The sequence below is a fragment of the Schistocerca serialis genome, chromosome 5, assembly GCF_023864345.2.
Source record: "Schistocerca serialis cubense isolate TAMUIC-IGC-003099 chromosome 5, iqSchSeri2.2, whole genome shotgun sequence".
Classification (NCBI taxonomy): domain Eukaryota; kingdom Metazoa; phylum Arthropoda; class Insecta; order Orthoptera; family Acrididae; genus Schistocerca; species Schistocerca serialis.
This window is the reverse complement of record NC_064642.1, coordinates 312,280,110-312,307,205: the sequence shown is the minus strand read 5'-3', so window position 1 is coordinate 312,307,205 and position 27,096 is coordinate 312,280,110. Positions and strand designations below refer to the sequence as shown.

General features: G+C 40.5%; 1 protein-coding gene across 1 annotated transcript in view; it reads right to left on the bottom strand.

Annotated features, from left to right (window-relative positions):
• LOC126481218 (valine--tRNA ligase) overlaps positions 1–27,096 on the bottom strand; it is a 209,189-nt gene that overhangs the window by 114,506 nt on the left and 67,587 nt on the right. Inside the window, exons 6-9 of the mRNA XM_050104822.1 lie at positions 26,296–26,584; positions 26,031–26,155; positions 23,239–23,384; positions 15,758–15,874 (exon numbers count right to left, since the gene is read on the bottom strand). Of these exons, the coding sequence (XP_049960779.1) occupies positions 15,758–15,874; positions 23,239–23,384; positions 26,031–26,155; positions 26,296–26,584 (677 nt within the window). The remainder of the gene's footprint in view (positions 1–15,757; positions 15,875–23,238; positions 23,385–26,030; positions 26,156–26,295; positions 26,585–27,096) is intronic.

Here is a 27,096-nt window from a genome sequence, read left to right as displayed (position 1 = left end):
CTACAGCCCACAGGCACAAATTGATGATGGGAAGTAAAGAGAAATTGAAGACTGACTCGATGATGACTAAGCTTTGATACGAGGAGCTACCATACGTGCTCACCATAGTGAAGAGGATATAACAACACAACCATAATGCAAGGATCTGCAAACTGCCATACAGGAGACCACTGGTAAGATCTAAATACAATGTGGGGAGATTTGTGTTTTATGTCCCAGCGGCAACGAGCTCATTGAGCACAAGCTCAGATTAGGCAAGGATGGGAAAGGAAATCAGTAGTGCCCTTTAGAAGAACCATCCCAGCAATTGCATGAAGCAATTTGGGGAAATTACTCAAAACCTACATCAAGAGGGCTGGATGCAGATCTGAACCGCAGACATCTCAAATGCGAGTCCAGTGTGCTAACCACTGTGCCACTGTGCCATTGCGGTCGGTCTACATCCAATTTGCTGTATTCAGCTACAATGAGGACTTCTGAAACAGCAGCTCACTATTTCTTCAGGAGAAGGAGCAGGGAGCAACTCTGTGAGCTCTAGTGCATGCAGTGTGGTTTAGTGGTTAGCACTGCTGGCTGGGATGGCATGGGTCACTGATTCAAACCTGACAACCAGAAATGATTTGTTATTTTGTATTTATCATTTCTAGAACCTTCTTGAAGTAACTTATGATTTTAATGTTTGTATATCTGGTATATTCAATGTCTGTATAAATAACTGTGTACCCCAGCCTCCAGTACTTCACTTCTGTTCTGACTCTACAATGGGTGTCAGCAACAAACATGCTTTCAGTTATAAGTGGTGTATTTCATTGATGAACCTGCCTTTGGATTTGGTACTGATTGTTATTTCAGTGCGACAATACTGTAACCATTACCAGTAACTATGCTTTCTTCACTAATTGTCAGGTCCCCAGTATAAGTAGTTGGCAGCGCTGTCCGAGCATGTCATAATTCTCACAGCATAGTATCATCATACGGTGTGGCATATGCTCTATGCTCTGTACCTGTTAAACACGTGATCAGTAGCACTGCAGCCAGATAAGAGTCTTATTTTTAAGAATCGTAACAATGTAATCACATTTTAATGCTTTTCGAATTGCTTTCTTGAAAACTGTGCTTTTCTGTTCTCTTAACAGTATACAACAATGTCTCATTTTTGTGATAACAGTGCACATAACTTTCACTATATTGATAATGAAGTAACATTTGCTTTGAGGAATTTTTTAATTACACCTTCTATAACAAAGCCACAGTTTGGCTGTAAGATGGGGGACCAGGAGAAAAAAAATGAGCACTATTCACATGCTCCATTCTGTGTCCCTGCAATCTCAAAGTGTGAACTAAAGGGAAAGATATTGTCTGCCATTTGGATTGTGGATGATTTAGAGAGAGTCCATGAGACATATCAATGACTTATTTATATAGGGTTTCCACTAATTAAAGGCTTCTCCAAGGGCAAAAAAATAGTTGCCTACCCTAATATATGCTCTGAAATTTCGCCTGTATACTGTGACCAAAAATTTCTGCTACTGAGCCTATGGAAAAAGTTTCCATGACTTCTATAAAATCTTTCGGTGGAGAGAAAACCATTCAGTTTGAGAGAGCACATCCTCCTTGATTAACAAGGTGACACAAGAGGGCCTTAATTATGCCATAAGGGATCTAGAATCCCCTAAAATAAAGGCAGAACTTTTGGCGTCACGTTTAAAACTGCCTACGAGTGTCAATATTTTGCAATAGAGCTAAATAACTGAAGTAGTCCTATAAAACTAATGGCAACCTTACATACTGAAAAGAGACAGATGGTATGCTGGCTGCACTGAATATAGTCCATAGCCTAATTCAGTGGTGACGTCACTGATGCTTTGAAGACTTGTCTTAAAGGAGTACTTTTATATGATGGCAACATGTTTCCTTCTACTCCGTTTCCTTCTACTCCTGTGGCACATGCTCCCTCTATTAAAGAAATGTCTTCAAATATGAGAAACAACCTGGTTGGACTATACCAAATGAGTTACCAATGGGATGTCTATGGGGATTTTGAACTCACTGCCACACTGTTCGGAAGCAATCCAGCTACACCATGTGTCCTGGGCTACTGAATAACTGTGCTAGGACAAATTCTACATGTGTAAAAGCTGACCTCAAAGGCAGCCATTAATTTTTATGGTAGATATGGAGAAAAAAAACCTGAATCTGGCAGTGCTTTTCCATCTTTCAACTATGAAGCACAAATGGCTGCATGCAAAAACAGTCATCTACAGAGCTACAACAACACTGAACTACTGCCTTAGAGACATCTACAAAGTTATGTTACATCACTGGTTGAGATAGATGCGGCCAAAACAACTTCTTTTACTGGCTGTACTTTAGAATTAAAAATTATGTGCATAAACCACTAATAGAGCCAAGCAAAGTTTAGCTTCTGTAACTATATATAAAACTGGAGCTTGTGAATAATCTTGAAAAAACTTTAAATGTAAATGATTCTGCACCCACTTACTTATGCCTTAAGTTCTCCACATTTGTTAAAAAAAAAAAAAAAGGCAATTGTGTTTATTGGCCAACAGATAAAAAAACTCATTAGACACTCAGTCTGAATTAGTGTTTACGGACAAGAAGAATTCAGCATGACAATCCTTTATGAATGTTATGGGGAATTTCAAAGCAAAAAGTTTGAAAAACTGCGACTATATGAGTGACGGGCACGGTGTGCGCTTTCACAATGACATTTCACTGGCGGCGCAAAGTCAACAAGAGAAATGGAGAACTGTCATGTTAAGTAACTATTACTGGATGGGGAAAAAGCATGCTCCTGCACTATACTACGAGAAGCAGGTCTTATACGTTGCTATCTTTTCTTGTAAGATGCATACAACAAATATCATCTCAAAAATGATAAGAAATCAATGATTTTACTGTTTACTTTAGGTTCCTGTGACAAAATAAATAACATTAATTACATAAAAACTCTAAACACCATAATATTCAACTAATAAAACAGTGTTACGGGTGTGAATATTATGGACTATTTTACTACACAGGTGTTAATGCTTAAAATTATCTGATCAAAATCTCCTGAAGGCTTTGTCATTTAGCTAGAGAGATTCCATAAACAGTAGTCTGTATTCTCTTCAAAATGAATTCAAGTGCTTCAGAGAGACATCATTTATCAATTTATCATGGTGACTGTGATGGGTAGAGGGGGTAAGGAGGCAGCATGCAGTGTGGAGGGGGGGGGGGGGGAGATAGCAGGTATTAGTAGGAAAGATGACTGTGCTGCTATGTGCAACACAGGAAGGCTGTGCAGGGAGAGGGAGGGGGGGGGGAGGAGGGGAGAAATAAAAGAGATAAGAGGAAAAGACTTGCAGGGGCATTGGCCAGCAGATAGGGCACATGTCCATCGAAGTGGGATTAGGGAGGGGTACAGGCAAGAAAAGGACAGGGACTAGCGAAGGTTGAGATCAGAGGGGTTACGAGAATGAAGGATATGTTGTAGGAAGAGTTGCCACCTGCACAAGTCAGAAAAGCTGGTTTTGGTGGGAAGAATCCAAATGGCACAGGCTGTAAATCTATCATCAAAGTGAAGCGTATCATGTTGCAAGGTATTTTCAGCAACAGGGTGGTCCAGTTGTCTCTAGGCCAAAGTTCGGCATTGGCCATTCATGCAGACAGACAGCACATTAAACACAAGCAGAATGTTGCATAGCAGCTGCAGCTAAGTCCGTAGATAACACAGTTGCTTTCACAGGTGGCTCTCTATTTGATGGGGTAGGAGATGGCAGTGGCAGGACTGGAGTGGGTTGTATTGGGAGGATGTACAAGGGCTGTTCAAAAAGTAGTGTGACTTTCAAATTGCGCAGGCAACGTACATTCGATTATCGATCTTTTTTTCTGTTATGTTGGTACACATGCCCAAACATATGTTCCCAGTTTCAAGTGTACAGCATACTTCGTTTGCTTTATAAAAAATGGAGCAAAGAATTTGCATCAAATTTTGTGTGAAAAATGGAATCAAGTGCATTAAAACACTTGAAATGTTGACAGTGGCATACAGTGAGTCTGCTCTAAGTAAAAAAAGAACTTTACATGTGGTACAATCTCTTCCAAGATGGTCAAGAAGATGTAAGTGACAAACCTCACTCTGGACTCCCCAGCACATCAATAACAGATGATAACATTGAAGCTGCGAAGCAAATTGTTTTGTAAATCATCAAATTATCGTAGGAGAAGTTGCTGAGGATGTTGGCATATCAGTCGGCTCGTGTCATGTTTTGGGCACGAGTCAGCTAAGTTTGTCCCAAAACTTCTCGATTTTGATCAGAAGAACCATCGCATGAGCATCATTCAGGAGCTTTTGATTGATGTCAATGATGATTCTGATTTGCTCAAATGGGTCATAACTGGTAATGAAACATGGGTTTACAGTCATCAAAACCGAAGTCCAACTGTCCCAGTGGAAGCATCCCGGGCAGCTAAGACCAAAAAAAGCATGCCAAGTTTGATCAAATGTCTAAGTTTTGCTCATTATTTTTTTCAATTACCATGGTGTACGCATCATGAATTTTTGCCCCAAGGTCATACGGTCAATAAGGTGCATTATCTTGACGTTATGTGCTGTTTGAGAGATGCAATATGTAAAAAACGTACAGAATTGTGGAGAAACAATTCATGGCTTTTGCATCATTACAGTGCATCTGCTCATTCATTGTTGCTTGTGAGAGATTTTTTGGCCAAAAACAACAAGACAATAATGCCTCAACCACCAAATTTGGCTCCCTGCGATTTTTTCCTGTTCCCAAAACTGAAGAGACCTATGAAAGGATGAAGATTCTCAACGACTGATCAAATAAAAACTGCATCACTGGAAGTACTCAAGGCTGTACCAAAAAGTTCTTATGACAAGTGCTTCAAGGATTGGAAGAAATGTTGGCACAAGCTTATTGTATCTGAGGGGGATTACTTTGAAGGGAACAACATGAATATTGATGAATAAACAAATATTTTTTCATAAAAATATACAGTCACTTTACTTTTTGAACACACCTCGTATGAGATAGTTCCTGCATCTGGGGCTCCTGGAGGGATATGAGCCATGAGGTAAGGGGTTTAGAGCAGAGGTGGAGCACTGACAGACAAGGATATTGCATAGGCTGGGTGGGCTCCAGGTGTAGGAGGTGTGGGGAGGATATTTCTCACTTCAGGGCAGGATGAGAGGTAGTCAAAAACCTGGCAGTGAGTGTGATTCTGTTGCTCCAGTCCTGAATACTGCTGAGTCATGAGAGGAGTGCTCCTTTGTGGCCAAACTGTGAGTGTGTAAGGGATGGTAGGTGTCTGGTGAGACAGGCACGGGACGCGTTTCTGGACAAGGCTGGCAGGATAATTTCAGTCTGCGAAGGCCTCAGTGAGGCACTTGGTATATTTGAAGAGAGACTGCTCATCACTACAAATGTGACATCCACAGGTCGTATGGAAGTGACCTCTTGGTGCGGAATGGGTGCAAGCTGTTGCAGTGGAGCTATTGTTGGTGGTTGGTAGATTTTATGTGGACAGATGTACCAATGTAGATCTGAGAAGGACTAGCAAAAACTGCTTACACATTTCTTTCTATTTGTTACTCTTTATTGACTGAAGCAACAAACATAATTTCAATATGCTTAACCTTATATAGAAACCCTTTTTCCCCCTTTCGAGATCTTACTATTAGAACCAGTGAGGTGCAACATGGCAGTTAAGACATAGCTCACAGCAACTGTCATTAAGTTATCTTTTATAGGTGCTTATACACTATTTAAGGTATCTATAGTGGGATTTAGTGAAGTGTGGTGGCAGAAAGATGAGGGCTTCTGGTCAGGCAAGTACAGGGTTATAAATACAAAATGAAGTAGGAGCAATACTGGAGTAGGTCCAAAAATAAATAAGAAAATAGGAATGTGAGTCAACTACTATGTACAGAATAGAAATGCATTATCATATGCATTATCATAACCATGGTAGATATGAGGCCAGCCCCAGACAATAGTAAAACTTTATATGCCAACCAGCTCTGCAGATGTTGAAGGGATTGAAAGAATGTATTACATTACAATACATTTTCAGATAGTTCAGGAGATTAAAATCTAATTCGGATGGTGGATTGGAATTTTCTTGGTAAAATTTTGCACAGAGCATAATTTAATCATTTCTAATACTTGATTTAGGCAGCATGTAAGAAGGTTATACGAGGTGCGACAATAAAGTAATGAGACCAATGTGAAAAAAAATGTTGCTTACTGTTTTAGTCAAGTTTAGTGTTGTCTCCTTCAAAGTAGTTCCCTTCTGATTGCACTCACTTTTTCCAACGCTTCTGCCATTGATGGTAACATTTCTGGAACTCATCTTCTGTAATACCCTCCAAGAATCTCGTCACAGCTTTTTGGACATCTTGTGTTGTTTGAATATGGTGCCCCTTGACTGCCATTTTGAATCTTGGAAATAGAAAAAAGTCGCACAGAGCGATATCTGCTGAATAAGGTTGCTGTGGTAGTACTGAAATTTGTTTTGAGGTTAAAAATTGCTGTACTGACACAGCAGTATGGGATGGCACATTATCGTGATGCAGAATCCAGTTATCAGCAATGTTATATTATACAAGTTATATTATACAAGTAGGGGGAAGATAGATACCACTTACAGGATAATTAAAGACGCCTTTGGAAAAAAGTAAGCTGATGTACAAAAATCGAGATTTCAGATGGAAAATCAGTACTAAGAAAAGAAAGGAAACTTGAAAGGTGGAAGGGATATATCGAGGGGCTACACAAAGCAATATTACAGAAAGGGAAGAGGAAGTAGATGAAGATGAGCTGATATGAAATATGATACTTCAAGAAGAATTTGACAGAGCTCTGGAAGACCTATGCTGAAACAAGGCCCCTGGAGTTGACAATATTCCTTCAGAGCTGCTGATATCCTTGGGAGAGCCAGCCATGAGAAAACTATTCCACTTAGTTCGCAATATATGTGAGACAGAGCAAATCCTCTCAGAATTCACAAGGAATGTAATAATTCCAATTCCAAGGAAAGCAGATGTTGATCAATGTGAATATTACTGAACTATCAGTTTAACAACCATGGTTGGAAAATACTGATACAAATGGAAAACCTAGTAGAAGCTAGCTTTGGAGAGGATGAGTTCAGTTCACATAGGAACATGCAAGGCAATCCTGACCCTATGATTTGCCTTAGAAGATAGGTTAAAGAAAGGCAAACCTACATTTATAGGATTCATAGATTTAGAGAAAGTTTTGACAACACTTAATTTGAATACACTCTTTAAAATTCTGCAGCCAGCAGGAATAAAATACAGGGGGTGAAGGTTATATACAGCCTGTACAGAAACCAAAATGCAGTTGCAAGAGTCAAAGGACACGAAAGGGAACTAATTGTTGAGAGGGAGTTAAGACAGGGTTGTATCCCTCCTCCTGTGTTATTCAGTCTGTACATTGAGCAAGTGGTAAAGGAAATCAAAGAAAAATTTGCAGAAGGAATTAAAGTTTACACTGAAGAAATAAAAGCTTTGAGGTCTGCTGATCACATTGTAATTCTGTCACAGACTGTGAATGGCTTGGAAGAGCATTTGAACAGAATGGACAGTGTCTTGAAAAAAGGTTATAAGATGAGCATCACAAAAATCAAACAAGAGTAAACACGGGTGCGACTTTAAAGTGTAAATTCAGGCAGTCTTTGGTGCAGTTGTCATTCATTCATTCGTTTTGAAGAGCTTACAACTGTTCATTTCAGCTGTATCAGGTTCCAATCGTCCCCTGCTACACACCTGCAGTGCAGCAAGTTACATATTTAGCTCTTTCTGTGTTTTCTTAGAAGTCCTGGGATGGATAGGATGAGGGCATGCCGTGTGCGGACGCAGGAGGAGCTGGCCACAGTTCGTGAACAGCTGAAGACACTTTTGCTTACAGTTAGTTGTCTTCAGGCTGCTGCCTCAGGGTATTGAGGTGGCGGAGCATCTGGCGTATTGCATGGCACACCTCAAGTGTTGCTTGTTTTGCCCACAAGCTCGACTGCTGAGGTGCCCTCCAGTGGTTCAACCCCCCCCCCCCCCCCCAATCCCCCACCCTCACTGCCTCAAGCAATACAAATGCATTACCACCCTGCAGAGGGCCAATGTGGAGGCTGGCCATCTGGCCTCATCCATTCACCCTGTGTATGGACAGGTGACTGCTCCTTCAGCAGTGTTTGAACGTTTACACAGGGGGGAAGGGTTTACTAGTTATCAGGAACTGCAATGTTATGCACATTATGGAGCCTCTTCAGAAAATAGCATTCAGGGACGGAATGAAAGCCACTGTGAACTCGGAATGTCTGCAGGAGAGCCTTATCTGAGATGTGGAGGAAGCCTTGCCTACAGAAATTCAATGTACAGATGCAACTGTCTGCAAGTTGTGGCTCATGTACACATCAATGGCATCTGTTGCTTGGGTTCTGATACCATTCTCATTTTATACAGGTGGTTGGCGGAAGTAGTAAAAGGTGCTGGCATTGCGTGTGGGGTGTAAGCAGAGCTCACTAGTTGCAGCACTGATCCCAGAGGGGCTCAGGGTCCTTTGGTTAGGAGCGGAGTGGAGGGTCTCAAACCAAAGGTTACTTCAACTCTGTGACTGTCTTGGCCGGACATTTCTGGGCCTGCGTTATCAAGTAGAGAGCTGTGGGACTCCTCTTGATAGGTCAGGTCTGCACTACACAAAGGAAGCAGCTACTCATGAAGTAGAGTACTTGTGCAACACAGGTGGGTTTTATTTTTAAGGCTAGGCAGTAGTTTGAGGTACTCTGACGAACAATCATCAGTTGACACACAGACAGTGAAATCAGACCAAGTTCACAGTAAAGAACTTTGGCTGTCAAAATATTATTAGTAAATTCTCCAATTACTCATAACAAAGTTCCTGAATTTACTGCCTTCCAGTAAATTTGTTGTGCTCAAATTATTCTCAGAACCAAGAGAGACTTGACACCATAGGAGGTGGACTGTTCATTGCAGTCGACAAAATGGAGTTTTTACTGGCCACCCGATTCCACCATGACAATGAGTCACTCAAAGAATGTCTATGGTCAGTAGTGCAGGAATATCCCAATCATGCAATGTATTTATTGGAGGTGACTTTAACATACCGTGTATAGATTGGGATGTCCATGGATTCATTGCAGGGGATATTGACAGGCAGTCTTATGAAGTACTTTTGAATATGTTTTCTGAAAAATGTCTTCAGCAGCTAGTTCAACAGCCCACACGCAATGGAAATATTTTAGCCTTTGTGTCTACAAACAGAGCTGACCTTATTGGCAGTGTCTGCATAGAGACAGGGATTAGTGATCTTGATATCATTCTGATGATAGTTACTAAAGTTAATAAACCAATTACAAAGACTAAGAGAGTATTTTTGCTAGAAAGAAAAGATAAACAGGTACCAGCATCCTACTCAGACAATGAATGGAGATCATTTAGTTCCTGTGTGATACAACAGAGGAATTATGAGCAAAGTTTAAACAGTTTGTAAATTGCCCTCTGGAAAAGTATGTGCTGAGTAAGTGGATTAGGGATGGAAAATACCCACCATGATTTAATAATGAAATTCGGAAAATGCTGAGGTAGCAAAGTCTCTTGCACTCTCAGTTCAGAAGAGAATGCACAGATGTTAGCTGAAACCCACGCAAATTGTGGTCCTACTGTAAAGTGCAATAAGCCATCTGGACCATGTATATTTTCAAATTTACAGTCTTATTTGAAATGTTTTAAACTCTGACTGTATAATATGTTGTGCTAACACAATTAACTGCTGTGGGGGAAAAAAAACCACCATGAAATTACTGCACTACAAAAAGATAAATTTTTGTTTATGTGAATATGTTGTTGTTGTTGTTGTTGTTGTGGTCTTCAGTCCTGAGACTGGTTTGATGCAGCTCTCCATGCTACTCTATCCTGTGCAAGCTTCTTCATCTCCCAGTGCTTACTGCAACCTACATCCTTCTGAATCTGCTTAGTGTATTCATCTCTTGGTCTGCCTCTATTATTTTTACCCTCCACGCTGCCCTCCAATGCTAAATTTGTCATCCCTTGATGCCTCAGAACATGTCCTACCAACTGGTCCCTTCTTCTTATCAAGTTGTGGCACAAACTCCTCTTCTCCCCAATTCTATTCAATACCTCCTCATTAGTTATATGATCTACCTATCTAATTTTCAGCATTCTTCTGTAGCACCACATTTCGAAAGCTTCTATTTTCTTCTTGTCCAAACTATCCATCGTCCATACTCCACTTCCATACATGGTTACACTCCACACAAATACCTACAGAAACGACTTCCCGACACCCAAATCAATACTCGATGTTAACAAATTTCTCTTCTTCAAAAACGCTTTCTTTGCCACTGCCAGTCTACATTTTATATCCTCTCTACTTCGACCATCATCAGTTATTTTGCTCCCCAAATAGCAAAACTCCTTTACTACTTTAAGTGTCTCATTTCCTAATCTAATTCCCTCAGCATCACCAGACTTAATTCGACTACATTCCATTATCCTCGTTTTGCTTTTATTGATGTTCATCTTATACCCTCCTTTCAAGACCATATCCATTCCGTTCAACTGCTTCTCCAAGTCCCCTGCTGTCTCTGACAGAATCAGAATGTCATTGGCGAACCTCAAAGTTTTCATTTCTTCTCCATGGGCTTTAATACATTAATACCTATGTTATCATAATTGTTCTATTGTGCTGTTGAGTGAATTTCATTTTCTGTAAATTATTTTCGATTTAATGTTCTATGATCCTATATTAGTGTGGCTATATCTTTACTGATGTACTTTGGAACGATGTTAACTGGGTGCCGATTGGATGTGTGTTGTCTGGTGGGAAGGAAGGAGAGATGTAAAATTTTTCTGGAGTTGCATACAAATGGTATGTATTTCGCTGAGTGAACATTGTAATTGATGGCAGCAAGGCATCTAGGACTATTAAAAATGAAAATTATAGACGAATCAGTTTGTTGTCTACATTATTCACGAAACATGTCAACCTATGAGGTTTCCAAACATACAAGAGAACCTGGTTTCCAGACAGAAGAAATTCAAGCAATGGATTGAAGGAGATCCTTAAAAAACAATATGAGTATTTTTTCTTCAAAACTACCACTAAACCCGGCTAACAATATTTTTACTCCATGAACATTTATTACAATTAACACTGATCCAATTGTGCGTAACAAAGGAGGTCATTAAACTATGTAAAATTGCTAAGTGGGTTGAAGGCTTCTATCCAGTCACTTATTGACCAATCTGGTGTGGCAATAGAATATAGCAAAAGGAAATCTGAAATTTTAAATTTTTCGTTTAAGAAATCGATCACGCAGGAGGATCACACAAAAATACCATCATCTGACCATCACACAGACTCCCATAAGAAGAACATAGTAATAGGCATCCCTGGTGTAGAGAAGCAACTGAAAGAGTTGAAAACACATAAATCGCTAGGTCCAAATGGAATCCCAATTCGGTTTTACAAAGACTAGTCTGTGGTACTGGCCCCTTACTCAGCTTGCATTTATAGCAAATCTCTCACCCAGTTCCAACTGACTGGAAAAAAACACAGGTTACTCCTGTATATAAGAGTAAAAGAACTGATTCACAAAATTACAGACCAAAATCCTTCATATGGTTTGCTACAGAATTCTTTAACATATTCTCAGTTTGAATACAACATAAAGTTCCTCGAAGCAGAAGTTTCTGTTCACAAATGAGCACTGTTTTAGAAAACATCACTCGTGTGAAACTCAGCTTGCCTTTTTCTCACGATACCCTGCGAACTATGAATGAAGGGCAAGAGGGAGATTCCATATTCCTAGATTTCTGTAAGCATTTGACACGTTGCTCACTGCAGACTGTTAGCGAAGATGTTAGTACATGGAATAGGTTCTCAGATATGTGAGGAGATCTGTTCAAAGAATTCTGGAACAATTATGATTTCGCGCTAATGACTTTTTGGAGCGAAATGCTGTTGGCATTCCTGCACAGGCCTGTATTTAATGTGTAACTGATGAAAGTTTCACTATTGTAAGTCTGTTAGTTATTGATCAGTACTGCGCTGAGTATAATGTTATGTCACACAGTTTGTGAATTTCGAGAAGGAAGAGTTAGAGGAGCAACTCATTGCATTAAACTTTGCGTGAAACTCAGGAAAACCTTTACAAAGACATGCCAAATGATACCAGAAGCCTATGGTGATGAGTGCTTAAGCCTTACTCAGTGTTACGAACGATTCACACAGTTTGAAAATGGCTGGACAGAAGTTGAGGATGATCCTTGTTCAGGATGCCCTTCGACATCAACTGATGATGCTCATGTCAGAGACATCAACAAAACTGTGCATACCAAACAAAGACAGACTGTCCGAGTGAGACTGTCATAAAATCCTGACACAGCATCTTGGAATGTATTGTGTTGCTGCCAAGTTCATACCACGGCTCATGATTCAGGATCAGAAAGACCTTCACCTCACAATATGTGAAGAGCCTTTAGATCACACAAATGAGAATGAGATGTTCCTTAAGAGAATCATAATCGGTTACGAGACATGGGTCTATGGTTATGATGTTGAAAACAAGATTCAGTCTTTACAATGGGTTGGTAAAAGTTCTCCAAGACCAAAAAAAAAGTTTTCAGGTCAGGTCAAATGTCAAAGCCATGCTGATGGCTTTCTTGAACTACTACCAGGATGTGTTGCAGTGCCTATTATGAAATGTGAGATGGAAATGGCCTGAAACGTGGCAAGACAATTAATGGCTCCTGCATCACGATAACGCACTAGCACATTCATCCCTATTGGTGCGTGACTATTCCACAAAAATCAAAATCACACTCCAGACCTGGCCCCTGTGGACTTTTTATTTTTTCTTTCCAAAGTTGAAATCCCCATTTAAAGGATGAAGATTTGCAATGATAGACAAAATAAAAAAAAATTGCTAATGGTGCTTTGTGCAATCCAGCAAGAGGCGTATCAAGACTGCTTCCAAACATGGAAATAGCATTGGAAGCGGTTTATCTGTTGTTGAGAGTATTTCGAAGGAGACCATACACAATAAGTAAAAAGCAATCACAGAAAAATTTTGTGGACAAAGCTCCAGAATTCTTTGAACAGAACTCGTATATACATAAATGATCTCGTGGACAGGGTGAGCAGCAATCTGCAAGTGTTTGCTGATGCTGGTGCGGTGTACAGAAAGGTGTTGTTATTGAGTGGCTATTCGAGGATACAAGATGACGTAAACAAAATTTCTAGTTGGTGTGATGAATGGCAGTTAGCTCTAAATGTAGAAAATAGTAAGTTAATTCAGACGAGTAGAAAAAACAATCCTGTAATGTTCAAATACAGCATTAGCACTCATGTCAATTAAATATTTATGTGCAATGCTGCAAAGCAATATGAAATGGAACAAGCATGTAATAGCCTGTTGGGAGAGTTTTGGGAAGATGTGGTTCATTTGTGAAGGAGGCCACATATCGAACACTAGTGCCACCCAGCCTTGAATACTGATTGAGTGTCTGGGATCTGCACCAGCTCAACTAAAGGGCACCAGGTCAACTAAAGGATGACATCAAAGCAATTCGAAGGCTTGCTGCCGTATTTGTTACTGGTAGGTTCAATCAACAAGTAAGATGCTTTGGGAATCCCTTGACGGAAGGCAATGCTCTTTTCAAGGTATGCTATTGAAAAAATTTCGAGAACCAGCATTCGAAGCTGACAATAGAACAGTCCTACTGCCTCCAACATACACTTTGCATAAGGATCACAAACATTAGAGAAATTTGAGCTTATACGGAGCTGTATAGGCAGTCATTTTTCCCTCACTCTATTTGTGAGTGGAAAAGAATGGGAAATGACTAGCAGTGGTACAATGGACCATCTGCCACACACGGTATGGTGACTTGTGGAGTATGTATGTAGTTGTAGACGTAGAACTAATTGAATTAAATCAGGCAATGCTGATTGAATTAGATTAGCAAATGAGACTCTAAAAGTAGTACACTTATTTTGCTATTTAGTCGGCAAAATAACTGGCGGAAACTGACATAGAGAAGATATTAAATGCTGGCTGGATATAACAATGAAATAATTTCTTAAAAAAAGAAAAAAGAGGAATTTGTTACCATCAAATAAAAATGTTAATGTTAGGAAGTCTTTTTTGAGGGTATTTGTCTTGGGCGTAATCTTATGTTGTTGTTGTGGTCTTCAGTCCTGAGACTGGTTTGATGCAGCCCTCCATGCTACTCTATCCTGTGCAAGCTTCTTCATCTCCCAGTACTTACTGCAACCTACATCCTTCTGAATCTGTTTAGTGTATTCATCTCTTGGTCGCCCTCTACGATTTTTACCGTCCACGCTGCCCTCCAATGCTAAATTTGTGATCCCTTGATGCCTCAGAACATGTCCTACCAACTGGTCCCTTCTTCTTATACAAAATTAAAATGTGGACAATACACAGTTTGTGTGAGAAGAGAATAGAAGCTTTTTAAATGTGTTGCTGCAGAATAATGCTGAAGATTAGATGGGAAGATTGCATAACTAACCATGATGCACTGAATCAAATTGCAGAGAAAATAAATTTATAACAAAACTTGACTAAAAGGAAAGATCAGTTGACAGGATACATTCTGAGGCATCAATATGGTATTGAAGGAAAGAGGGAGGGGTGGGGGGAGAGACAGTGACAATGACTGAGTGAGACCAAGAAATGAGTACAATAAGCAGGTTCAAATGGATATAGGTTTGAAGATGAAGAGGCTTGTACAAGATGAACTAGCTTGGATGGATGCAACACATCAGATCACCACAACAAGAACAACAATGCGCCACTGATGATTCGATTGCTGATGAATGGCTACGGTTTGTCATATTTTGTTGCTTTCCATTCTGGACACACTATTATTAATCTACCATCATAAAAAGGCCCATAATTAGACCAGATGTTACCTCAAATTAAACATCAACACAGTTCGGGAATTTTCACCTCTGTTTACCTAGCAGCAGGCCAGGTTAAAACAAGTTTTATTTATAAGAAGATCAAAAATGAAAATCACTGTTTATTTTTTTAAAATATTCAGTGCCTTCATCAATTTTCTTTTGGTCACATAAAGTTGGAGATGGTAATTAGTGCATAGTGCAGATCTGACATGGTGGAAGCCACAGTTTGAGAAAAAACATATGAGCGATGGAATCCACATTTCACACAGTAACCAGTAGTCACAAATTGCTGCTGCTGACTGTTTGCTTTGAACAGTGTGGTGCATAAAGTAGTCCAACTGAGTTATTGCCTTGGTCTTTTCTCATTTCTCATTTTTCAACTGTTCATTCACCAACAGAGTTGATAGACCCATGATACCAAATGTGCTGAAGCATTAAATATCGAGTATAAATAATGGAAAATCAATGTGTGTTGTACTTGAGGGAATCAATACAAATAAATCTATTCACAAAAATACAGTTGCCAAACCCTAGATTATGACTATTAGTATGTAAAATAAGAGAAGCTTTGGTCACAGTGACCACTGATACACAGTAATCCTGCTGCTATTCACTCAATTTACATATTATTTTAACTCTTCCCATGACTTTTTGCATTTTTGGGTACATAACTCTTCCGTAATTGTTCATACTTTCTCCTTTTAATCTAGTCAATTATGTGACAAATATTTTGATAAGCAGCTCACCTGATGTTTTCCATCCAGTGGAACCACGTTTTTGTGTGATGCTCAGGAATAATTTTTAGTTCACCCGAATGCACAGCATCCATAGCTGCTGCTGCCATTTCATTACAGCGTACATACCTGTTTCGTAAAAAAAATGTTACATCATGACAGGAATATAAAACAAATTAGAATTTGAACAACAAATAACTGGGTGGGTGTGTGTGTGTGTGTGTGTGTGTGTGTGTGTGTGTGTGTGTGTGTGTGTGTGTGTGTGTGCACCCCCCCCCCCCCCCTCTCCCCCAAATACACTTGAAATGTTAAAATAGTTGGTTTCAACAAACAGAATAACCCAAACAAGAAGTGACATAAAAAGAAAAACAACAGAGGTGCTCTGCAGGACATTGCTGCTACCCAATCACTAAATCAAAATTTGAGGAGCCAGCCACTCTTATAACAGTTTATTTCTCCAACATAACAGTTTATGGTAGAATTCAGACCACACGGGAATTTTTAAAATAAATATCAGGCTCATTTTATCAACAGTCAAAGTAGAGGGGTGTTTCTAAATACCTACATATTTTGAGCAGTATTTTTTGCCAGAATCTGAAACACAGACACAGTTAAAATGTGATGCATGAAATACTTGTATACATGTTACAACTACAATAAGCTGGTGGCATTTCACATCTGAATGAGAAGCACCACATTGACAAAATTGGGCAAGACTAAGACTGGGAAGAAAACAAACAGCTGCACATACACTCTCAATGTAAGCACCTTGGTGTCCTTGCCCTCTAGCCACTTCTCCTTTCACTGTCATATTGGCAGATTCAACAGAAAGTTTGAAAATTGCAGGGAGTCAACAGATCTACACTGTATCACAAGGCATTTTCACCTCCCCAAGTTCAAATGTAGCCTGGCACCTCACAGAATGCCACCACCTCCCTATTTCTGCAGTAGAAGAAAGGAGTCATACCGCTCACTTTCTTTGCTGAGTAAGAATGCTGAATTGCTTGAAGAGCACAGAAATCATCTGTAGACAATAAGAAACTTCTCCACTTGGTCACACCTCATTTGCTCAAGTGCCTTGAGGATCACAGAGATGTATTACGAGAATTTACATATAAAGTAGATTATGACAGTTACCAAAGGAAATGATGGAGCAGCCAAGCGATCTCCCAGTTTAGATGCATTCACACACAAAGCATTAAATCTGTCGCTCTTGTCTAAAATCTCATAAGATTTAATAACAATACTGGAAAAGCTTCATTTTTAATTTTAATCTGTGGAATTTAGAAATCAGTCTGAACACCCTAAGAAGTCGTGGTGGAGAATTACTGTAACACTGAAAGGCCTTGTTGCTAACGATTATTGGAAGGTCATTCCATAAGTGGTTGGCCAATGGTATAGTGCTCCTATGGTGTGAAATACATTTTATATACTTATTTCCCTGTGAGGACTTGCCATTCAATCTAAAGAGAAAGAAAGAACATGCCGGCATCAATAAACAATCAAAGAATGGAGTTTATCATAAATAGCAGATGCCAGCCCAACTCTCTCACAGCAAATAGTATGCAGTACCTTTTTTCCAATATCTCTTTACAGTCCTTCAATATAGTCTCCCTGCTTCTCTATGACTGAATCCCAACATCATGAAAGCTCTATTATTCCATCCAGGGCACCGCATCTGTTTATCTGTTGAATGACTTGGGTAAAGAGAACGACAGAAAGATAACGACATCCATGCATAGGTTTTTTCAACTTCAGGAACAAATCGATGTCTGGTAGACCCACGTCCGGGATGTAATGAGGATGTGGCAACACTTCCCATCCATATTCGTGCAGATTTCAGGCTACAACATTGTTGATATTCGGGTAAGCACTGTCACGAAGAATGAGTGCCCCAGCCTTCAGCAACTGAGGTCGGGTTTTGTGCATTTTTTTTTCACAAGTTTTGCATGAAGTTACAATAATACACTGCTGTGGCACTTGTTCCACATGGGACTCTGCTTGTCATGACGATTCCTTGGTGACCATAAGCAAAAATCATCATTTGCTTGAGCTTTGATTGAGCACATAAAAATTTTTTTGGATGTGGAGAATCTGAAGTTCTCCAGTCATTGGACTGTGATTTCAACTCTGGTTCAAAGTCTCTAAACATCAATAGCAACAATTTGACACAAGAATCCTTGACCTTCATGGTAGAATTGCTGTTTGAAGAAGACTGCAATCTCCAGGCGTTTCTGCTTTTCTTCAGCAATGAAACAGTGTGGGACCCATCTCACAGAAATTTTTCTCTTCTTCATATCATTTGTCAGAATATGGAATATTGATGTTGAGGGAATTCCCATGGCTTGAGAGAGTTCCTCATAAGTTGTAAGTTGCACTGCTATCTTCTTCAAGAGCATCTGCCAAAAGTTTCAAACATTTTTCATCTGTTGACTTTTTGGCATTCAAGGTCTTTGACTATCATCTATGCTCATACAACCACTACGAAAACAACTAACTCAATGCGAAACTGAACTATGGTCCACTGTAAACTCATCACAAAGTAAACTTACTGCACTATGGATTTCTGTTGGGTTTTTGCTGCATCAAGTTTTGACCCTGATGTAAGACCTCTAGTCTTCAACAGTCACAGTATCAAAGACCCCTGCAAGGTCCACTTCTACCTCTTGCCTATTTTATGTTGTAGTACATAGCGAAAAAACAAAAACATATGCTTCTTCCTCAAGCACCCAACTACATCTGACATAATTTTCATTGTTGTTGCATCAAACAATCCACAGTAATACCCAGCTTTGCATTATTTATGAAATGTCCCTCGCACATACATACATACCTCCATAATGAAGTAGGGACCACACAACGTCTCTGTAAAAGAGGAGCAGTGTTCTGTTTTTTGTGCCTTATGACAGACAAACACAAAAATGTTAAAAGGTTTTGAGGTACCATGCTTTTAAGTTCCTCAGGAGAGGAGATAAGTTTATCATTTAAAGTAGGGGGGGGGGGGGGGGGGAATTTAAAATCATGTTCATGAATCTTAATTCAGGAAAGTTAAAAGCATGACTTGAATGATAAAAAGAAGACATATGGAATTATTTGCAGTCCACTGAGGTAGAATTGCAGCTCTTAGCTGCAATTGCCAAGTGGGTGCTAAAAGGCTGTACCAAGAGCAGGAAATTTAAAAAAAAATTATCTGCACATTAGAAAACTGTTCAATTTCTCATCTGAAACTGAAAGTACTGAGGAGGATTTCTTCAACATTATTAGTAATGTTTTGCAACATGGTGCTACGGATTTTACAGTGCCCACATACAAGGCATAATCCAGCTTCAACAGTGAAAAGACGTAGTTATGAACATTGCAATCAATGAAACACTTGTGCAACTGATTGCTCAGTGGCAGTGGAAAGATAGATACTGACTGCTGGTATTGGTAAAATCACAATGCCATGCTTTGGTCTCAATATTAAAGCTGATCAGCTAATCTGGGTAACTAGTAAATAAACAGGAATTTCAGATTAGAGTGCAGCCTCAAGTTACCTGCAGTGCTATATTAGGATGTGACAAGTTAAGTCAGAGGTAGCCAGAGTAAACAGAGCAGGAAGTATTTGACGAGCACAGCTGACCAGTGTATGTGAAACTACTGAAGGAATGATTTAATGGTTCATTTCTATGCTCCTAAGGGCAAATATGTATATAGAAGCATACTTATTAGGAAGGACAAACAATAAATAACAAGGCGTACTGAAAGAGGTATGTGAGCTGGTTTGTAAGATACTTCTTTCTAAAAACTAACTACTACAACAAAATTTAATAGGTTAAAACCTCTTAAACCAAGGGGGCATCCATTCTCATGGAGGAGTCTTTAAACAGGATGAACCATTATACAGTTTACAGTATTTTGTTTGACGTCATCTGGCAGCACAAGAAGACAAGCACCACAAAGGTGAATGTTAACATGGCGATTCGCTGGAGCGATGTCCATAAGTAAGTGTTTTGTATCCACAGGAAAAAGGGGGGAAGTTTGAGTGTGAGGCGGACTAGTCTGGTGGTCAAGGAAGCCAGCACGGCCTGGGAGAAAACTCGTTTCAGTGGTACGCTTGGTGGTAAAAAGGAGCCAAAATGGCTGTGGATGAAATGCTAATAAACCCGCCTGGTATTTCTGGCACTTCTTGAACTCCACTGCACTGAAGTAAACTACACTTCACGCAGTAATCGAGGTGCTGGAATTGAGCATCCAGCATGACTTTGTACAGCCGCACTCAAGGAAAGTCCCTCAAGAAAACGCAGCTCGGGAAGGCAGTGTGGAAGACATGGTAGCACTTCTCTCGTTAACTGGACTGCAGAATACATGGATACTAGACACAGGTGCGAAATCTTGCTGTCAACGAACTCCAGTGAATTGGGGTAGCTAATGACGTGAACCACTGGCAATCTGTGGGATGGACTGCTGAGAGCACAATGGGGAATGGGAAGTGCTGCCTCACCAACACGGGAGGAGAGACTGGCCAAGCAATGGTTTGGTACATGTGGCCCCCGGAAAGCTTGGCAGTCAAAGGTCTACCTACAGTGGAAGTAACCAGCAAGGGTGCTGGAGAGATACCGTGGTACCTTGGCCAGTGGGAACTTTGCTGATCACTGGTTTCGGTCAGGGCAGCACATCATCTACCGCTACAAGTGTAGGCAAACATTAGTTGCACACAGTTCCCCTTTTCTGAGAGGGAAACACTGGTGAAAACCACACAAAGGGGTATCTGGAACTGACTGAGGATGCTTGCTGGGGGGCATGCGCAGCTTGCCACTACTGTGCTTGTGCGAGTAGTGTAGTTTCTGGGAAGAAGAAGGGCATCGGCAGCTTTGGAAGCAAGTGAAATAGTGTCACTTCTTCAATAGAGTGGGTGCTAGCAGCGGTGGTGGGAGCAGAGTGTCGGGAGCAATGGGTACTTGTGAGGACAGGGCAGCATCTGCATCAGCTGGACATTCTGAAAAGGGGAGAGCAGTGGTGACACTGAGGTCCCAGGCGCTGGGAGGTGTGTCAGTTGTGTACTTGGATGGTGGTGGACAGTGTGTGGTGTCTGCTGGTACTGTGTCGGACAGGGTATCGGGGCAACGTCAGCCTGTGGCACATTGGGAACAGCGTAGAGAGCAGTATTGGCCTGCATTGTATCAGAGGGGCAGTGTTGGTGGTGATGCAACAGGGGCCATTAGTAGAAGGTCACTCTAGGACATAGGCTGGCTTCAGCCTATCCATAAAGATGGTTGTTGTGACCCCTTTAAGACAAATGGAGAATGCAACACCAAGTGCGGGCCCAAATACTGTGGGTGGAGCAGTGGCTGGTATGCATCAAACCAAAGCATGAGGTGTGTGCCATGTTATGAGGTCATGGTGGATGAAGGTATGGTGCCCACCATGATGTTGCGGAGGTGTTGGTCGCAGCTGGGCCATGAAGCCCTGGAACTACTACTGTCAGGAGGAAGTGGGATTGCTCACTGGGAATGGCAACCGGCTGTCTGTATACCAGCTTGGAGGCACAAGTTCCCAGGTTTATTTTGTATTCAATATGTAGGCCTAGAAGTAACAGGGGTAGGGCAGCAGGCATTTGGAAGAATAACATGTAAGGGTGGCTTTATGTGTGTGGCGGAACTGCTCCATCATGCCATTAGCATGGACGTCAGCTGGATGTATGGTGGAAACTGGAGCCACAGGTGGCTGCCAGAGACTGGAAAAGGTAACCGGCGAACTGTCACATGCAGTCTGTAGTGATGTTGCGGGGGCCATCCAAAGCGCGACACCCAAGTGAAACAAAGGCTGCAGCCATAGTTTCAGCTGAAATGTCCAGCGAGTGAATCGGTAAATAATTGTCAGCAGATATCGACAGCCGTTGGAGGAGGGTACCGTTACAACAATGTCAAGGTGTACATTTGTGAATCAGTGCTGTGTGGGGAGAAAACAGCCTGTGCACGAGTGAACATGGCAACCAACCTTGGCATGCTGGCATGGTGTACAGGACTGGGTCTAGTTGCTGCAGTCACGTTGAAAGCCCGGCTAGATAAAATGTTGCTTCATTAGGTTGGTAAGAAGTGTGGGTGCGAGGGGCGTGAATGCAGTCAAAAGCCTGTTTTCAAAAGGCAGGAGGGAGAAATGGGTGGTAGCAATAGCTGGGACCGTCAGGTTGTGAAGGATCCACAAGAAAGTCACACCAGATTTTATGACCAGAGCTGGTTATGGATCTTAGATGGAATTTGAGGACAGAATCAACACTCTGAAGGGTGTGGGTTAGGTCTTCATCAGCCTCTAGAGCAGCAGCCAGGGCATTGTATTCTAGGGGTTTGGTGAGGGAGCAGGAGCAGCTAAGGCAAGTGGAAGTGACCAGCAAGGGTGCCGGGAGGTGCGGTGGTACCTTGGCTAGCAGGAACTTCACTGACTGCTGGTGTCTGGTCAGCACAGCACCTCCACTGCTGCTACATGTGGAGGCAAATGGAAGGAGTCGCCACAGTACCAATTACTGTACTTTGAACAGGTGTCAAAAAATAAAAGTAAAAATGGTCAAAGTTATTTAATAAAAAATAGTGAGCAAATTTTCATAGTGTGTTTTAAGATATACTATACAAGCCACATGGAGCAGCATCTTCTCAAAAATACTGTTCTGTTTGATATTGCAAAATATATTATATTTAGACATAAGAAAGGAATGTGGTTTAGTGGCTCAGTGGGTATGTGCCAGTGTACCAGACTTCAAATTGAAAGGTCTGGAATTCAATCTGCAGTTGATCATGACTTTTTTTTAGTTTTTTATCCCCCCCCCCCCCCCCCCCACACACACACACACACAAAAGACTTATCCTTTCTTTCGCCTCTAATATAGTCCGCTAACATGAAAAATGTCAAGCTGCAATGTGGTACATAGCCCACATTCAACAGTTCTTTAATGTACCGAATAATTGTTTTTTTTACTGCACCATCCATTTCCTTCAATCACTTCATCATCTGTGAAGGTAGTCATGTATACCTTGAACTACTGTGGTGGGTTGTCATTTTGCATCTGTCTAGTTAGGATAACATCTTTACTATGCTGCTCTTAGAGTTTACTTGCATTCCTATTTCCCTATTCATTATCAGACTTATTCCTGCATTAGCTATATTCAATTTTGTGTTGGTTACCCTGTACTCATTTTACCAGAAATCAAGTTCTTCCTGCCACTGTACTTCAATAGCTCTCATTATTCAAACTTTAACCAATCCATTCCTCTTTTCAAGTTGTGTAACCCTTCTACACAAATTGTGATTAACATTCCATGTCCCAAACTGTAATTTGCTTTTTCTTTTGACAATATCCTCCTGACTAGATCCCACCTATAGACCCAGATGAGGGATTATTTTATCTTCCGCATATTTTATTCAGGAAGCTCCCATTAACCTACAGTAATATTTACAGTTAACTTCTGCACATTAGTTCTAGTACTTCCAAGCGCTGGAGTAAACAGCGGCTTACTTACCACTGTGGTTTGATCAAAGGTTCAACCACATCTTTGGATCTGCTACAAATGGGAATAACCATTGGATTATCTTTTGTTTCACGATATAATCCTTTCGATTTTAAAGCCTCAATAACTGCTTTGCGTGCATCAAATCTTTTCATTCCCTGTAAGAAAAAAATCACAAATATGAAATTACACTTTGCAAATTATACAACACAATCAAAGTTATATTATTGCCCATATATTGCAGACACTATAATCTACAGGTAAATTACTGCATGCTGCATTTTTATAACCAACTGAAGTAAAATTTATGATGAGTGTACCAAGCTGCAACACGTAATTTTGTGAAATAATTCTGATATCAGGCATCTTTACATCATTTGTACTGCACAAATATTTAATTTACATTAATGTGCCAATGAGACATAATGAATGGAAGGAATAGTAATTTGCAGCTGAAATACAGTGCATGATTTTATTTTATGTCCAGTTAGGTGGCTTGCTGAGCTACTTAATGCTGCCTCTATGCAGTGAGCTATCTTTAGTTATTATGTACCATTTGTTTCTCTACGAATTTTGCATAGACTTTACTTCCAGTTGTGCTGTAAGGGATTTGCAAATGTACAAAACCTTTCTTTCCACTCTCCTGTAGAGTGAGGAATTGACGTAAGTGTGAAAAGAGTTTGTGTGCAGCAAGGAGTGGGTGGTGGTGGAGGATAGCAAAAACTATCTGCTCTCTGGCAATACTAACTGTGGTGGTATGTGATCAGTACATGCACTGATTGAGTGGAACCCATGATCTGAGATTCAGAAGCACTCAAGTATGGGATGAAATGCTGTGAGAATGCATACGTCAACATTTAGCTTTGTTCACAAGTCTTGTTCAACCTTTTGTGGCCTGGGTTGTTGGAAGTCCAACTTCCATGAGTGAGTTTCTGAGATTTCAGTATTCTGGCCTGGGCGAAAGATGCAGGAAATGAGTAGACAAGATGGAACTTGGGCAATGGCAGTAGGTCGCGGGGCACACACATCTACGTCTGCAACCGCACAACATTATATGGAGTCTGGCTAAACAGACAGACAATAACACACATCTTAGAAATCCAACTGCTTCTATTACTTTTTCTTTCAGGTGAATAAGTTGCAGAACTTTAGCATCTGAAAACTCTTACTGGGGTTGGAAGAAGTGTTAAATTTGATCAAATAGGTTGGGGTAGCTTAGATAGCTGAAAACAACAAGAATTAATATATATTAATTGAAACACCTTGCCACAGACGTCACATGCCTGTGGAAGAGGCAGGTGTAAGACCTGCCACCTAGCAATTCCTATTCCAGTCCTGTCACAGGCTTATTCTACCCCATAAGAGGCCAAGCCACCTGTGAAAGCAGGCATATCATGCACCAGCTCTGCTGCAATCATTGCACAGCTTTTTATTTTGGTATAAATACCAATTACCTGTCCACAAGAAAGAATAGCCACTGCTAAAATGGGACCAAGAGCAAAGTGCACCACCATGTGGCACAATACGAAGCAGAACGTAACATGCTTCACTTCACTTCAATGGCTGCTTCACAGCCAAGACTATCTGGATCCTCCCCTCCACCAGCAGCTTTTCTGTACTGTGCAAACAGAAGTTATCCTTACAGCACATTCTCTACTCCCAAAATCATTCTAGCCTCAATTGACGGTAACCTACTGTTCCCACACCTTCCACATAACAATTTATGCCTCCTCTATCCTATCACCTCCTCCCCTCAACCACATTATGTGCCATTCTCTGCCAATGCACCCACATGTTTTTCCCCTTCTCTGCTTTTCTCCTTTTCCACTTCCCAACCCCCCTCACACTACATCAGTGCCTCCCGACACTGGGGCTGGCAGCCTTGTCCTGCCACCATCTAGCCCCTGCTTGCTCTGCCAAGCAGTGGTCACTTCTCTCCCACCTACCCATATGCTGCTATCCCTCTCCCTTACCTACCTCACTTTGGATTGCTGCTTCCATCTGATATGACACAGCTGTATTCTGGCCAGAGATAGAGGTCATTTGTGTGTTACGTGTGATTTCTTGTGTGACTATGTTTGTGATTCCCTTTCTGAAGAAGGCTTTGGCCAATAATTCAAACATGCCACAATCTTTTCATTGTGCCTGCCCACAACTCAATGCGTCATCTTTACAGTGAGCGGCAATCTACCCTATACATAACAATGTTGACATTCCAACTGGCAAATACAATGTTTGCCTGCAGAGTAGTCGACCTTCAATAATTAACTGAAGAATTTAATGGAGCAAGACTGAAAATAGACCTGACAATCAATTATAATAAGACTAAAACAATGCACAGTGAAGATATTGTTAACAAAATAATACAAATTAATAATATAATCGCAGAATTGGCTGATGCGGTTGTGGGTTTATGGGAGTTGAAGAGCAGTAAAGTCCTTTAATGCAGTTGGTAATGGAAACAAAGTTTTTAAAATGAAGCTACTGATGCACTGGAAACAAACCTTTCATAATTATATAAACAAAAGAAATCACACACTCCATTCAAAGTTGAGTGGTGGAAAAATACATGCTGGAAATTACTAAGAAGATAGAAAAACAAATAAATGGATCACAAAACAGACTCCAGATGTGGACATAATTGTGACTGTAATGAAAGTTACATTGAAGAGGATAGGAACTTGGAACCAGATTAATGGGTGGCAGACCAAGCACCTAAATTCTTTGCTGGAAGAGGTAAAAAAACGGACAATGAACTAATGGATAATACAACAAACATTTAAAACCAAAAGAAAGACACTTACTATAAATTCTCCACAGTCTCCAATAATACGCCCATCTTCACTAAAGATTGTAATAAATTGCAACTTATGGCGTTTTCCAATTTCATAATCATTATGATCATGGGTAGGTGTAATCTTTACAGCACCTGAAACACACTGACTACAGCTTCATGATAAACAGATTCTATTATGAATAAAGAAACTAAACACCATTCCAAATTATACATGGCTAAAACTCAATCACACAAATGTGAAAGAGGACAATAGGCAGGCAGTGAAGCTGTACCTGTTCCATACTCTCTGTCCACAAAATCATCACACACAATTGGAAGTTTCCTATCGCAAAATGGATGTGCAACAAATTTTCCATGTAAATGTTTATAACGTTCATCTTTTGGATGCACAGCAACAGCTGAATCTCCAAGCATTGTCTCAATACGTGTCGTTGCAACAACAACTTCTTCGCCGCTTCCTTCTACTTTGTATGCAAAGTATACCAGGACGCCAAATTCAACCTTTTCTTCATAGCCAGGCACAGATAACAAAGTACGCCCAGAAAGTTCTACTTTATCCACCTATAACAGGAAAGCAAAACAGAAATTTACCACGTTAACTTCAACTAAGATGATCAAAAGTACAAACAGATGTAGTGTATCAAGTTAAACTTTTACTAAAGCTGTACTTGCATGTATTATTCAAACAATACAGTGATTTCCATATAAAAATATATTTCTATAAATAATTCTGAAGTCTTCTCTGGGAAAGTGACATTTAATCTTTTTATGTTAATAGAGCGAAACTCTACTTCTTAAACTCATGTCTGATTAAAGTTTGTAAATGGTCTTCACTATGATCAACAATAAATTTACCTGACAGCTAACAACTCATAGGAGGTTCTAATTTCTTCTTTTTCTTGGATTTGGCACCAAATGTCTATGCACGGATCATATATTTTTTTGTAAATTACGGACGTTGATTTCTAGGTGTGGAGCTGGTGCCCCATAAAGTCCCAGAAGTGTTCCGCTGGGTTTGGTATACATGAATTTTATGGCCCAGACATCATCTTGGGTTCACTATCATGCTCCTT